Source organism: Ascidia mentula, chromosome 7 (genome assembly GCF_947561715.1).
Source record: "Ascidia mentula chromosome 7, kaAscMent1.1, whole genome shotgun sequence".
Taxonomy (NCBI): domain Eukaryota; kingdom Metazoa; phylum Chordata; class Ascidiacea; order Phlebobranchia; family Ascidiidae; genus Ascidia; species Ascidia mentula.
The window spans coordinates 4,535,183-4,550,076 of NC_138572.1; the positions used below are offsets into that span (position 1 = coordinate 4,535,183).

The 14,894-nt window shown below is 37.1% G+C and overlaps 2 protein-coding genes across 2 annotated transcripts; both read left to right on the top strand.

Annotated features, from left to right (window-relative positions):
• Positions 1–634: 634 nt before the first annotated feature.
• On the top strand, positions 635–7,290 carry LOC145909244 (cathepsin L-like). Its single transcript, XM_082996577.1, has 11 exons — positions 635–841; positions 1,097–1,150; positions 1,365–1,446; positions 1,963–2,131; positions 2,565–2,695; positions 2,932–3,080; positions 3,495–3,672; positions 4,208–4,392; positions 5,297–5,387; positions 5,928–5,986; positions 6,423–7,290. The coding sequence occupies exons 1-11, from the start codon at positions 659–661 to the stop codon at positions 6,495–6,497; spliced, it is 1,356 nt and encodes a 451-aa protein (XP_082852703.1). The 5' UTR covers positions 635–658; the 3' UTR covers positions 6,498–7,290.
• A 668-nt stretch (positions 7,291–7,958) lies between these two features.
• Positions 7,959–14,611, top strand: LOC145909243 (cathepsin L-like). The gene is made up of 11 exons (XM_082996576.1): positions 7,959–8,174; positions 8,967–9,017; positions 9,522–9,603; positions 9,801–9,969; positions 10,584–10,714; positions 11,179–11,327; positions 11,744–11,921; positions 12,944–13,128; positions 13,485–13,575; positions 13,636–13,694; positions 14,167–14,611. The coding sequence occupies exons 1-11, from the start codon at positions 7,974–7,976 to the stop codon at positions 14,239–14,241; spliced, it is 1,371 nt and encodes a 456-aa protein (XP_082852702.1). The 5' UTR covers positions 7,959–7,973; the 3' UTR covers positions 14,242–14,611.
• The last annotated feature ends 283 nt before the right edge of the window (positions 14,612–14,894 follow it).

Below are 14,894 nucleotides of genomic sequence, written 5' to 3' on the forward strand. Positions count from 1 at the left end.
GTTTTTTTTCTGTGTGGTAAAGCCCGGCAGATGTTTGTATGCAGCAGATAGTGCATCCCGGCCTATAGTGACTCCATTGTATGTAGGTATCGGTTGCGAAAAGCCTATGTCGCCTTTATTAAAGCCAGACGTTTTTGAACCGCAACTAACTTTGCTAGTTGTGGTCTACTTACGGCAGTAAATCAAGTTGTGAAGGCCAATTATGTAAGACAAGAGTTTTAAGTACGACATAAGTTTATTGAAGAAAAGCGTTGTATTTGTGACAAAAGCGTGTTGCGTATATACAGTATTGTTCGCCATTGTTGTAGCTGAATGTAACCCAACAGTGCCAGATTAACCAGAAGGCAAACGCTCCTTGCGGCAAGTCTAAAATCCAGCCAACCTACACAACTTTGTGACATTAGTTCTGGACTAAAAAAGTCTGTCGGTCAACAAAGGCCTCTACTTAATACATGTTTTTTTTTCAGGTCGTTTGTCATAATTATCCTTAGGTTCAGCAAAGTCACTGTTATATCTTTGGTATAACACACTTTAGATAGCGTTTACAACGCACTTGAAACTTTTTGGGACAAATTTAACAAAAAGTTGCCAAATCAGATAAGTTGTATTTTTTCAATTGAATTGTAGTGGTTTACTTCAGACTGTCCGAAATAGGAAAATGTGCACGATACCTCTGATCTTGTTAATGTTACTGCCTTTAGCAGTATGTTTACCAACGTCTGATCGGATTTCGCCATTGAAAGTGATCTCTAACTCGATTTACGAAGCAATAAACCGCGCTTCCGACAATAGTACCATGGAGATTGTTTCCAAAGCAAACGTCAAATGTGCAACGCAACAGGTAAATGTCTACTATTTGTTGAACCTTTTTTCCCTTCACATAGCGGAAGCAAATCAATTCAATACATTTAAAACGGCAGGAATACAATATCGGAATTTGTACGGAAAAAATAACACTTTTGAGTGTGCTGTGTATGTGTAATGCGGTTATATACATTCATATCTCCAATAAACACATAAATAAGCCATATTCTGTTTTTATTGTGATGCATTGCACATTTTCCATGTTGCGCATTTACATTGTTATGTCACACAGATGTTAGAAGCTGGAATGTTGTACAAAGTGTATTATGGCTATGAGGAGAAATTGGTACGTATCATATGGCAGGAAATCAACAGTTTCGGTTGCTGCTCGTGGTCAATATCGTTTCGGTTGCTTTAAGTGTGTTAGGATTTCCGCCCTTTGCTGCTAATAATGCATGCCAATACTGAAATTTTTCAGTGCAAAGTTAATGTATCTAGTGCACTATAACAGTATTTCTTGTTTAGTACTTGTTTCACGTCATTATAACATATGTTTTCAGTGTGAAGCTTCCATTTGGACCCAGCCATTTTTGAATTCGCATAAAAAAGTTTCCGTTTCATGCAAAACTGATACCACTCCAGGTGGGTACCGGATACAATGATAATAACAGATGTTTTGTTACCATTTGTCAACAACTCACTATTTCATAGACCTAAAATTTGAACCTAATAGTGAAATACAAGTGAAAGTAACATTTTGCAAGACAATTCGTAAAGTTATTACCGATCTAAACCGACCGATAGTGTGCATACTAGTGTAAAAGCTAGCACAGTGCCACTGTCAACAGCTGCACTGATGAGACCTTACAGGTCGAAACAATGCGTGTACACCCTGTCTGCAACTCTCTAAAACTGCTTTCAGTCTAATGCAGTGTTCCCAATATGTGCGTCCCGCGGCCCTGCTGCGGCGTTTTTTTGTTTTCAAAGGCGTTGCATGACAGTTAAAAGGAAAAAAGTCGTGTTTTGGAAATAAATGAAGGCAAATAAGAAGTTAAGTCAGTAATCTGCGACTAAAAATTTTAAAGTGCTTCGCAAGAGCGTTAAATCTTTGAATACCACTTATAGTCTAATGATACAGTTTCTAAATCACTGTAATAGGTTTCGAGGGAATGCGATATTGCGTAAAACAGAAGGATGGATTTAGAGGCAATCGAAATTTCCAAGAAAACAATGATGTCGTATCAATGGAAAAGGACAATAAAGGTTATGACGCCCTGGTAAAGCAGCAATTTGATGAGTTTATCAAAGCCTATGACCGTGACTACAGGTAACCATATGTACTGTTTGTGAAAAATACATGCACCTGTTTTCTAATGACAAAGACTGTACAAAACCAAAACTTTCCCGGATCCGGCGCAAGTCATCACTAACTGTGATCGCCAATTTAGGCCCTGCGCAGTGAGGCGATCCTATCTTGCCATAAGATGGCATTAAACATTTTTGCGTTGGTATGCGATCGACTTAATCAGCCCCTGATCTAAACATTAGTGCAATTAGTGACATAATTTGCTGTTTTAAGTGATTACTGTTGATGGTAAATCTATGCTATGTATAATTTTTTAAACTCTATAGCTGTGTATTTATTTATATATATATACATCATATATATATATATATCTTTCTTATTGCTGTAGAATATGCAGGACACTGTTTTTTGGCTATTAGAGTTTTTATAATAACCATTGTGTTGAATCATACAGTGAGACTGCCACCCCTGATACGTACAGACAGAGGTACCAAATCTTCGAACGCAATCTCAAATTTGTGAAGAAGCTCAATGACATGAGGGACGGTGCAGTTTACGGAATCAACCAGTTCATGGACTACTCAAGTACGAGTTAAACTGTATCAGCTGTTAGTTCATGATATACGTTCTATACCTTGATACTTTCAAAACCAGTCAAAGTGTTTCAAAAACTAGAAAAAAGGCGTAGGGTGCGTCTGTCGGCAGTTGCCTTGGTTACTGCAACAGTAGCTGCAGTAACCAAGGTTAAATTGCTTTTTATGGCGACAAAAAATTGCCGATAACAGAACCTAGAACAATGAAAGACAAATACTAATTTTCAGATGAAGAATACAGAAAGTATTTGGCTCCTGGATTCACCAAACCATTGTTTCCAATCCGCAATGCCGACCTTTCTGATCTCAATACTAAGGACATCCCAGAATCAGTAGACTGGAGAAAGAAGGGCGCAGTAACTAGAGTAAAAAACCAGGTAACTTGTTTCTGTATCAATCGTGCACATTCAAATAATGAAGGCTGATTTTACTTGGAAATGGTTAAACAGCAATCCGCTTCAAAATACAAACCAACTTTCTTTGTTAAGCAATAATTTGGACTTGGTGCAACGTATACAACCGAAAGTTTTCGTTTTAAAAAAAGCATTTGCGTTCAAATAGTTTTAACTTGACTAAAATTTAAACGGATTGCCATACCGTCCTCATTTTTTTCCTACTCCGTCCTGCATAACATTTTCCCTAGTTCTAAGAGTATCCCTATATTTATGTTATCTTTCAAATTTGCACAAAACAAAAATCTTCAGTTATTTTCTTTAAATAAGCTCCCAGAACACAAAAAGGCATGATAAGTCCCGTTGAAAAATCAGCAGCATGTTATTATTTGAATGCAGGGAAAGTGTGGTTCATGTTGGGCGTTCGCAACAACAGGGAACGTGGAAGGCCAGTGGTTTCTAAAGCATGGAAAGTTGTATTCACTCTCTGAGCAGCAACTAGTTGATTGTGACAGTTTTGCGCATGGTTGTCGCGGTGGAACCGCATTAAGTGCTTTTCTTAGCATCAACCTGTTTGGTAATCCAATTATTTCTTGCTTGTTTTACCTTGAATTAACAGTTTCCTAAAAATCATCACTCTTTACAACATCATTTTTTGCGACTACTTCATCCCGCCAACTGCCGTTACTAATAGGGATGTACCGGCGCAAAAAAGATTCGAACTCAGCCGAATACCGGCAACCTGTATATTTGTCCGAATCTATTCGAATCCGAATATTCAACACAGGATTTAGTGTTAATATAAAGATTCGGTCCCACACATTTATAGTTGATTAATCCTTCCTTTAAACTTTGTTTCCTGTCGTTTTAGAATATTTATACGATATCTAGGTATAAGCATTGCAACACTGGGTTGGAAACGTTTGGACCCTAGGGGTCAACAGTTGTTAAAATGCCCCATGTGAGTGTAAAGTGAACAATGAGAGTTTCTGTATCAAATTATTTATCAACAAAAATTTAAATTTCAAAGCTGTGACCGAAAATCCTTGCAGCAAAATTTTATCAAACGGTTGTTTCTCAAATTTATAAAGACGCTTTGCTTTCGTATCCAGGAGGACTGGAAGTGGAGGAAGACTATCCGTATGTAGCAAAAAAACAACGATGCCACCTCAATGAGTCCAAGTTTAAGGTGCACGTGAACAGCTCCATCGTACTACCGATCAACGAACGACAGCTTGCTGCCTGGCTTGCCAAGAACGGTCCGATTGCCACTTCTTTAAACGCCAGTGCATTGATGGCAAGTCATTAATTGAAATACACGCATATTATTATAGGAAACGGGGTTTAAGCATTGCTTGGTCATAGTGTTTCCACCTTGTTTTTTCCGTTAGGTTGCACCTAGTTTGGTGCCCAACGGATGACGGTGATTGTATAGTCACCACAAAGTGGAAGTCTTTGCTTGGCCGTTTGGCCAGCAAAGTCGTCTGATAGTCACACCAGCTGCACTGATGAGACCTTATAGGTCGAAACAGTGGCCATCAGTATGCAGCTTACACTAATATTATAGTATATAAGCTTAGTCTTTATATTTTCTATGTTTCTGTATTACATACTTGTGCCAATTCATTTTGCATCGTTACCTTCTGGGCAAATGTCGACTAAAACAGCACTAATTTAATCACTTTTCTGTCTAAAGAGCCACTTTCTAAATGCTGCACCACCAATTTTCAAACTCCTTCAACACATAGAATATCTGTCGTCTGGATCAAAGTTACCACAGGAAAAAAGAACATTACCTTGCACGAACCATATTTTTCGTGCCACTATCAGTAATGTGATAAACATCCGATTACTTTGGCATGACAGCTTTGGTGTTCGTTGCGAGACACAAAAATCACGTACTTAGTAAGAATGCACGGTTGCAAAAAGTACAGCCTTTGGTCACGGCAGTGAGATTTAATTTCAAATGCAACCCTAATTTCTGCAATATGCTGGCCATTTTCCTACATATAGACCCGCTCTTGGAGAGGTATAGAACACGCGCGTGCAGTCCACTGACGCATAGCTTTTCATGTCCATATGTAGGAAAATGCGCAGCGCATTGCAGAATTGCATTTGAGATTAAGTCGCACTGCTGTTGCTTCGTATTTTCCGTTTGAAAAGCAAATGACTTCAAACTTAACCAACTTTCGGCCTTTTAGTTTTACTGGGGTGGCATCGCACGCCCAAAGAACACCGTCTGCAACCCCGCACACCCGGATCACGCTGTACTTATCGTCGGATATGGAACCGGTGAGCTTGTAAAAATCCTCCAAATTCAGTTTTTACAATTAGTGGTTACTGGGTCTGACCTAGATTATTGCACTATCATCCACGGTACTACTTTACACCTCGCGCAAATATAAATGTTTAACAGCAAAAGTATCTTCTCAAAACAGTGCACCAGCAAGTACTATAGGTATATACACCAGAGAGTGACACGACGCATTGAAGAAATTGACTTAAAAGAATTTGTAAAATTTTCCTATAGACATCATTAGTATTCTAAATACAACAAACGTAAAACAAGAGCTAACATTTGGATTGAAATCAAACATCCAGACTTTGATCCTGCGCGATGATTGTGCAATAAACTAGGTAAGTACTGGAAGCACTTTTTGCAAGACTTTTGGTGCCATGATCCCAAATTACCAATCGAAGTTTATAGTACTGGAAGAACTACGCTTTATATGCAAACATTTTGCAATTATTAACGTCTACAATTCAATTAAGCCTCCGACGGTTAAGGTGTAACTGAGCCAGTCTTAGGTTTAATACTCGGTTTGTTTACAGAAAAAGGAACACCCTACTGGATCATCAAGAATAGCTGGGGTGCGAGATTTGGTGAAAAGGTAGAAAATATTTTTTTAAAAAAAAAGGTTTTTTTTCAAACATTTTTGCTTGTGACAATGTTTTATGATATACATTGTTCTGTGGCATAATGTTCCATCTTACTTTTATTTCACCATATACATAGGCTATACATATCGCCACCCTGCTGCCAGCACCGCTAACGAAAACATTTGATTCATTATGCGATGGTATTTGTTTGTTTTGCAGAATAATCAAACTAACTTTGAACGCTGCATGCAGGTGTACACATGGTCTCGACCAATAAGGTCCTATTGGTGACTATGGCACTGGGCTAGATTAAGACTGGCAGGCACACATATTTCCACTTTATAGTACCTTCCTACAACTAATTTTGTATACTACTCCTCTTTCGATCGAAAAGCCACGTATGGTGCAACCTACTATTAAGTTAACACAGATTTCTTGTTCCAACAGGGATATTTCAGGGTTCACAGAGGCAGTGGATCGTGCGGTCTCAACCTATATGCTTCTTCAGCCGTCGTTAACTAAACCAGGGACGACAGCCCTTCGAAAGCCGCCTGCCAGTATAAAAATTGTGTCTAAATGTTAACTTTAATTGATTGCTCCACCACTTAATTCTGTGAACATATGGACTCAATACAATCGCACACGTACTTAGAAAAGTATTGGAGTAGCAACTCGTAAATTATTTAGCGTGCAATCAAAAACCACCACCCGTACCTGGGGGTTGCCAAAACCTTGAAATATACTATCCTCCCACGCACACACAAAGGTATCATAAATTTCGTGATCTTGCATGTAATTTTGCCGTAATTCTTCCGTATATTTGTCTGCGTATATATGGTCCTTGTTTTTTATTGATTATACTCAATTGTGGGGTTGTGACGATGGGAAACTCCCTACGATGTACGCGATTTTAAATGGGTTTCAATATGCGTTTAGGAAAATGATAAATGTGCTGATATCATTGGGATTTTTAATGTTGTATTATGTTACATCTGACATATCAGGAGCCTACTTAATAATAACCCCAGGAAAGTTTCATTAAGTTATCAAAATGTGCCCTCCTTTTGTGTGCATATGTGTAGATTTTTTGCCATGTGTGTGGGCCTTGAAAATTGGTGACTGCCTATGACTAGTAATTGTGCCTTATTGTCACATATGGTAACTCTAATGATTAACAAATATTTTATTGGAGCTTTTCTTCAAATAGGCGTCGCGTTTTCGAGTTTCTTTTAATATGTGTGCAATATGGTCCATGTTTAATTGGGCCTCCATGCCCAACGGCTGTAACGTGTCGTATGGTAAACACTTATGTGCAATCCACTGCTAACTATTTTTTTTTTTCTTAATAAACGGAGACTGATAAATAAAACCCTGGTGTTTCAGAGGAAATCGCATCTTTTATTCTCTGGTTAAAAAAAATAAAAAATCTGCGTACAGAGAACAGTGGTACGAACACAGATGTAGCCAATGTGTTACAAAATTGTAGCATTGGCTCATGTGTTACGTATCTCAAAACAAATTTACACTAATTAAATTTTAATGTATCGTTTGTTGTTACATAACAATGCGTGAACGTTAACGAGGCGTGACAATCACGTGATAATGTTTACTGCTTTGCTTTGTACGTTTTGCGTCAAAGAAGGTTGCTTTAACTCTGTTCGATATATTTGCCTCCATTTGTTAAAGGTGTTTGTGTATTTAGCGGTCGTAGCCTTTTTTTTTCTCTTCTGAATTGAATTTTTTTGTTAATGAAAAAAATACTATCTCTAGACGATAGCACTGTCAGTAAAGCTCGTATTTGGGCAACACATTATATTGCATTGTAAATCATTTCACTTTTAGTCCTAAACATTTTGCAGCGCCCTTCAATACTCAAACCATGTTGAGTTTCAGCATGACGATTATCTTTACATTGTATTGTGTCATTTGACTATTTAAATAAGTGAATTGTAGATTATTTAACAACTTGCTATATTTAGGTTTGCCAGAGGTGTAAAAATGTCAAAAAGCGTGTTGCCAGTGATCTGTGTTGTTTTCCTGCAATTTGCAGTAATCTCATCTATGACTGGTGGAATTTCATCTATAGACGAGAAAGATGTACCAGTCGATGTTTACGAAGCAATTACAACTTCTGCAGCAAAAACCAATGGTGTATTAAAATTTACACGTTCAACCAATGTTGAATGTGTCACAACACAAGTAAGTGTTGATTTTTATGCATGTTTAATTATGGAACAGTCGAATTCCTAAAATAAACGTTACTCTGGTGTCAGGAGTGCCCAACACAGTGCATACAAGCCAAATTAGGCCCACTGTCTGTTTAAAAATGGCCTGTGGGGTGATTTTGTCCTACAATGAATTTATCCCAATGAGATTGTTACTAGTAGGCTGGATTGGATCCAACAATTTTCGAGCTATCGCCCCTCAAAGAAAAATCACATAAACAGCAGATATTTTGACACACCACACCATGGATAGAAAACAACCAATATATCACGGACAACTGTTTGGATTGTGCACCCCTTTTCTATATGTTACACAGGCTGTCTTGTGACAGAGTATCTTCATAAAATAATATTACCAGCTGCACTGATGAGACCTTATAGGTCGAAACAGTGGCCATCTGTATGCAGCTTACACAATTATTTTTGTTCGGGCCATAATTTATCGAAAATTAGACAGGCCAATAGGCCATGTGGTTAAAAGTGGACAAAGCTGGTGCTTGACCTTCAGTTTGTAGACTAACCTATCAACAATAACTAGCATTTGAACATTGTAAAGGGAACAAAAAATGTGAGGTAAAATTACTTTATACAACAGTATGAACAATTGTCTTATGTGACAATAATTTATAAATAGCAACTCCTGCCAGGCAGTTCGATATACCGGAGGGGCTTGATTTGGCCTGTGGGTGCAATTTGCCCATGCCTGTTGTGGTATATATTGTAGTTTTGTGTTCATTACTAACAGGCAACTTGGTATATTTTGCAGGTGGTTTCGGGTATCGATTACAGAGTATATTATGGCAATGACAACAAACTGGTATGTATCAAATTTAACATTGGTATTCTCTGTCAATTGACTATGTTGTGTGTTCCACCCAAATTTTTTTAGTATAACTTAACTGACATTTTTCAACTGTGCACCAAGTCATTTAAAATGGTTTTCCAAAACAAAAAGTGTTAGATTAAACATATATTCATTCTAATGTACAGATTTTAGTTTGACAATTAGAGAAATAGACACACTTTTCTGTTGTCCAAACATGCTGCCTGCGGTCTGACATAGTTTATAACAGATGGAATGCAAAATAAATATTGGATAATAGTAATGTTGTTCCCAGTTCCAAGTTATCACTAACAAACCAAAAATGAAATCCAGTAAGTATTATTTTGGGTAGGATGGCCCCAATTTGCATGTTGTAACTGAGCACTGCAGATATTCGGTAAATCAAAGTGTGTTTTCTCAAGTTTCAAAGCTGGAAACTTCACATCACTACATTATAACATTTTTTCACGCCTTAAACCCAAACTATTTTGTTTGTAGTGTGAAGCAGAGGTTTGGGTTATGATCTGGATGGACAGATATAACAAAGTGACCATTTCTTGTAAAAGCCGTACTGATGATGGTAAATATATTATTAAGAACAACGATTTGCTTTTTAACATTTACCTAATTATCAAGTTACAGCATCGGATTTATTGCTAGACCAGAGGCAATTTTACATAATTAGTAAAAGATAACCACAGGACCCGCAGATCAGTATATTTAGTCCAATTATTTGTCAACTTTCCAAAAATTACAAGTTACTAAATTGTTATTTAGCATTCCCGAATATGCAGTACTGCTTCAAAAGGAAAGACGGTACACGACACAAGCGGAGTCTACCAGAAAACATTGGTGTTGTTACCATGGAGAAGGACAATACAGGATACGATGCTAAAGTAAAGAAGTACTTTGATGACTTTATCAAAGCTTATGACCGTGATTACAGGTATATATATACCTTTTGTGTGTGTTTTGTGGTATCAGAGTTTGCATAAACTAGTTTGCAAGGTATTTGCATAAACTAATTTCCAACCAAAAATGTCACATTTATGCAATAGTGGGTAATATATTAATTTAGTTTGCATATTCAGACCCATTGTATTTTTCAGATTCATGCAGGTTTAATTAGTTCAAACATTCAACCTCAAAATGCAATATGCTTGCTTGGGCACCTAAAATCTTTAAATGCTAAAGCAAGTCAATTGCAAACCTAAATTTCATATATTCTTCTCATTACATGAAAACGGCATCACAGAAATTTTAATCACTAAGAAATTTCCTGTTTAATTTGACACAGAATTATACACAAAACTTCAAAACACCCGTATTTCTTCACCAGAATGTAAAAGAAGTTTGCATTTGTCATAAAAATGATTTTAATTTATTTACTGAAATTTCAGTGAATGAAATTAGCATCCAATGAATAAAATAATGCGCTGTTCGTCAATTTAATTGATGAATTAAAATATCTACTTTCTGGGTTGCTTTTTAAAAGAAAGGGCTTTGCAAATCTGTCGTGTAAAACCTGCTTGTTGCAATGCAATGTTGTTTACTTTGCAGAGAATTCGCCAACTCCGATGTCTACAGACAGCGGTACAAAATCTTCGAGCAAAACCTTAAGGTTGTGAATGCACTGAATGCGATGGGAGACAATGCTATTTACGGAATTACCAAATTCATGGACTACTCAAGTATGAAACTTTCCCGTCTCCGTTATTGTTATCTCTGCTTTGTGGTTTCAATCCTAAACTATTTGCAATTGTAATGTGTTATAATGGAAACAAATAGGTGTTACAGACAGACAATTGTGTCTTGTTAGGAGGATATTTAATTTATTTTATGATTTATGTTTAAACTATTTCTAAACTCCAATGCTGTAAGAGAAATTAAGTAGAAGCTATATCAAGAGAAATTTGATATAAATAACATATATGAGCTGCAGGCTGTAGCTGTACCATGTATCAACAAATCAAGTCGCTTTAGTGTGACTGGTGACTGAAAATGTTAAAGCGCTTGCACTGCCTACAGGGAGTGTGTATATATATCTTTTTTCATGTATGTGTTGAAGGAATCATCTGTTTAAAAAAGATATATAAAGAAATTTTACACAAACGTCAAAAAATATTTACATGAAAAAAGAAATGTTGTAATGTAGATGAAGAATACAGAAAGTATTTGGCTCCCGGGCTCACCAAACAATTGTTTCCAATCCGCAATGCCGACCTTTCTGATCTCAATACTAAGGACATTCCAGACTCTGTAGATTGGAGAGAGAAGGGTGCAGTATCAGAAGTTAAGAACCAGGTTAGAACGCTGCCCTGTGCACGCATGATATATTTTTCTGACAACTGGTTTTCCTTTAACTTGCTGAGTCATCATCACATGATTTCATTTTGTGTCCGGTCGTTGCTGGACTCTGTAGAAAGTCCACAGTGTGGTTTGCCTGTTTTTTTCATTAAGCTGTACAAGGAAATGAACTGAGTTGCTATTTGATATATCTATATTTGTTCAGTAGAAGATTACACAATTTTAATTCCACGTAATTGATTTAATTAATTAAAAAATGATTTATATTCCAAAATATGCAAAGAAATGTCAAAAAATCTTACGTTTGGTCACAAAATGGAGTAAATTTTCCCCTAGTTCTTTATCAAAAATAACATATACCCAATATCACACCATATGTCCAGTTTCATAAACTTCTTTATAAATTTACACAGGGTCAGTGTGGTTCGTGTTGGGCGTTCTCCACAACTGGCAACGTGGAAGGTCAATGGTTTCTCAAGCACGGAAAGTTGTATTCACTCTCTGAGCAAGAGCTGGTAGATTGTGACACTCTTGACCAGGGCTGTGGTGGTGGCCTTCCTTCTAATGCATACAAGAGCATTGAGAAGCTCGGTAAATAAGTTTTTGTATGCTTTCGAGCAATATAGTTGTCCTTAGTAAGTTTTAAATGTTAAAAAAAAAATTTCAAACAATACTTGTCTACAGTCTGCAGACAGGTGGTCACTGTTTCGACCTATACAAGGTCCCACCAGTGCATCTTGGTGTGACTTTTGTAGACTATCTTGCCAAGTGAGTCATTAGGCCGAATCAGCTATTTTGACGAAGATTCGGCGAATAATTTGTTTCGATTCGCCAAAAACCGAGTGTGGACCTCACGGATTATGTTGAATACTTGATTATTTTCAATAGGATAATAGTACTTCAGGCGAAAACTGTCTTTTCCGCGTAACCGTGGTCATACGATAATTTTACAAACTGTGCTGAAACTAACGCGGAATCAACAACGCCGTATGGTTGTTCAGTGATCTAACAATACAACTGTTACGGAAACGGGTTATTATTGGGATGCAAGCCCTAGCATTGACGGTCGCTATTGGCTCCCCTTTTGTGTCTGTTTTGTTGTATCAGGGTTTGCAAAAACTAATTTGCAATGTATTTGCATAATCTAATTTTCGACCAAAAAGTCACATTCATATTGATCGCAAACAATTGGGTGAATATATTTAATTTAATTGTGTAAGCTGCACAAAGTGGAAGTCTTTGTTGGGCCGTTTGGCTAGCAAAGTCGTCTGATAGTGACACCAGCTGCACAAAAACAAATCCTTTAAAATCAGGAGTCAATAGTGTTCAATAAAGTGTTATTGTTTTGCCCACACCCAGTACAAGATAGGTAACTACCAACGACAGCCAAAACAACCTTAAAACCCGTAGAACTACGACAAAACAGCTATCCTGTTGTCACATGAATGTTTGCTTTGCAGTAAAAATCTTCTACCAAAGGCACAGTGTACGCGTTTGCGTGACGTTACAAATGATTTGGTCGTTTCCGCCGAAATTGATTTGCCTGCGCAGGAAAACACGTCTGGCGATTAACGAGATTCTTATATACGAACACTTGTTATGTCACGTTATAGGTGGGCTCGAAACAGAGAAGGACTACCCTTACGAAGCAGCAAACGACAAATGCAATGTCAACAAATCAGAGTTTAAAGTTTATGTCAATGATTCTGTTGCTTTACCCAAGGATGAAGGACAGTTGGCTGCATGGCTTGCTAAGAATGGACCAATTTCCATTGGTATCAATGCCAATATGATGCAGGTGCATTGTTAAACATAAGATACTAAAATGTGTTTTACAGACAGGGACACTGTTTCAACCTAATATGTCTAATTATTTTTTGTATTTTAGTATTTATGTATTTTAGTTTGAATGAAGTAGTCGGTGAGGTAAAGTGTAGAGAATGTACTGTGTGTATTAATTTTTCTTAATAGTACAAAAAGAAAAGCAATAACGTGTAACAGTATCTGCACAAAATGCATCATACAATGAAATACACTGAGAAATTTATAACTGCGATTCCAGTGTGACTGAATAGCAGCCTCCTTTATTTTGTTGTGGAAATACCTGATCGATTCATTGTGTCTTACATAAAAAGTACATTTTGTTTTAAACAGTTTTACTGGGGAGGTATAGCACATCCATGGAAAATTTTCTGCAACCCCAAAAATCTTGACCACGGTGTTCTAATTGTTGGATATGGAACCAGTAAGACTCAAAAATAAAATAATATTTGGACAGAAAGCTGAATACTTGGTTTATTTGCAGGCAATGGAACTCCATACTGGATCATCAAGAACAGCTGGGGGGACAACTGGGGTGAAAATGTAAGAACATATTTGTACAATTTATCAACTTTTTTTAGTTTATTTGACTATGATGTAATCCAGTCATGCACAGGACAAGCATACCAACCTTGGTTATCACCTATATAAAACGTACGAAAAACAAATTCACCCACAAAACTACAAATATACTTGGGTTGGCCCTTTTAAAACAAAGGAATTGAAGAACTGTTATGTTTAATACAAAAACACTTGGACTTGGACAGGCTGTTACGTATAAGCAATAAAGCTTATCATAAATGAACATTTCTTGTACAGTCTAATAGTAATGCCTTAAAAGCACATTACACCTACCATTTAGGTTCAATTACAGTTATGTTATGAAAACCTGACAAAACATAAGATAAACTTCACCCTCGGTTGCACTTAACACAAAAATCTACCTACCAATAAAATCCATGAGCTAAAGGCAGTCAAGTTTTGCCCAAGCTTTCAGCATTTCTATTTTCAACAGGGTTACTACAGGATTTATAGAGGTGACGGTTCGTGCGGCCTCAACCAAATGGCTACGTCTTCCATCGTCGACTAACACCATACCCACAGTCACAATACCACCAAAAAATTCTTTTTTGTATTATAAACTTTCATCTCGCTTTCATTTCCACGTCACTTATGTACGATTTTAATGCTTCTAATTGAGTTGTTCCACTGCGCTTTTCAAGTATCTTAACGAACTGTTTTTAGCTTAGATACCTCTCTTAATGAGCAACGCTTTTAAAGGAATTGTGAACTTTCTTCAGTTTCAATGTGCAGTTAATATTTCGCCGGCAACCCAGTTCTGTGTAAAACGTTGGTACAGTAAACTTGTTTGTGTTGTGTTCGGGAAAATATGATCTATCGCACTTGTATATTTCTAGCTGTCTTCTGTGATTCAGAGCTGGAATTTACTGAGTATAGTTTTCTGCTGTCACATCAAAAACCCATTTCAAAAGTGAAGTGGAAAATGAGATAGTTGGACGGCTTGTTGTGATTCGAAAATCAAGTTGGAAGGTGATTAAGAAACAACAACGTTTATAATAATATATTTGCAATTAAGCCCAGACATAGCAATTTGCATTGTGTGTAAGCTGCATACAGATGGCCACTGTTTCGACCTATAAGGTCTCATCAGTGCAGCTGGTGTGACTTTCAGACGACTTTGCTGACCAAACGGCCAAGCAAAGACTTCCACTTTGTGGTGAC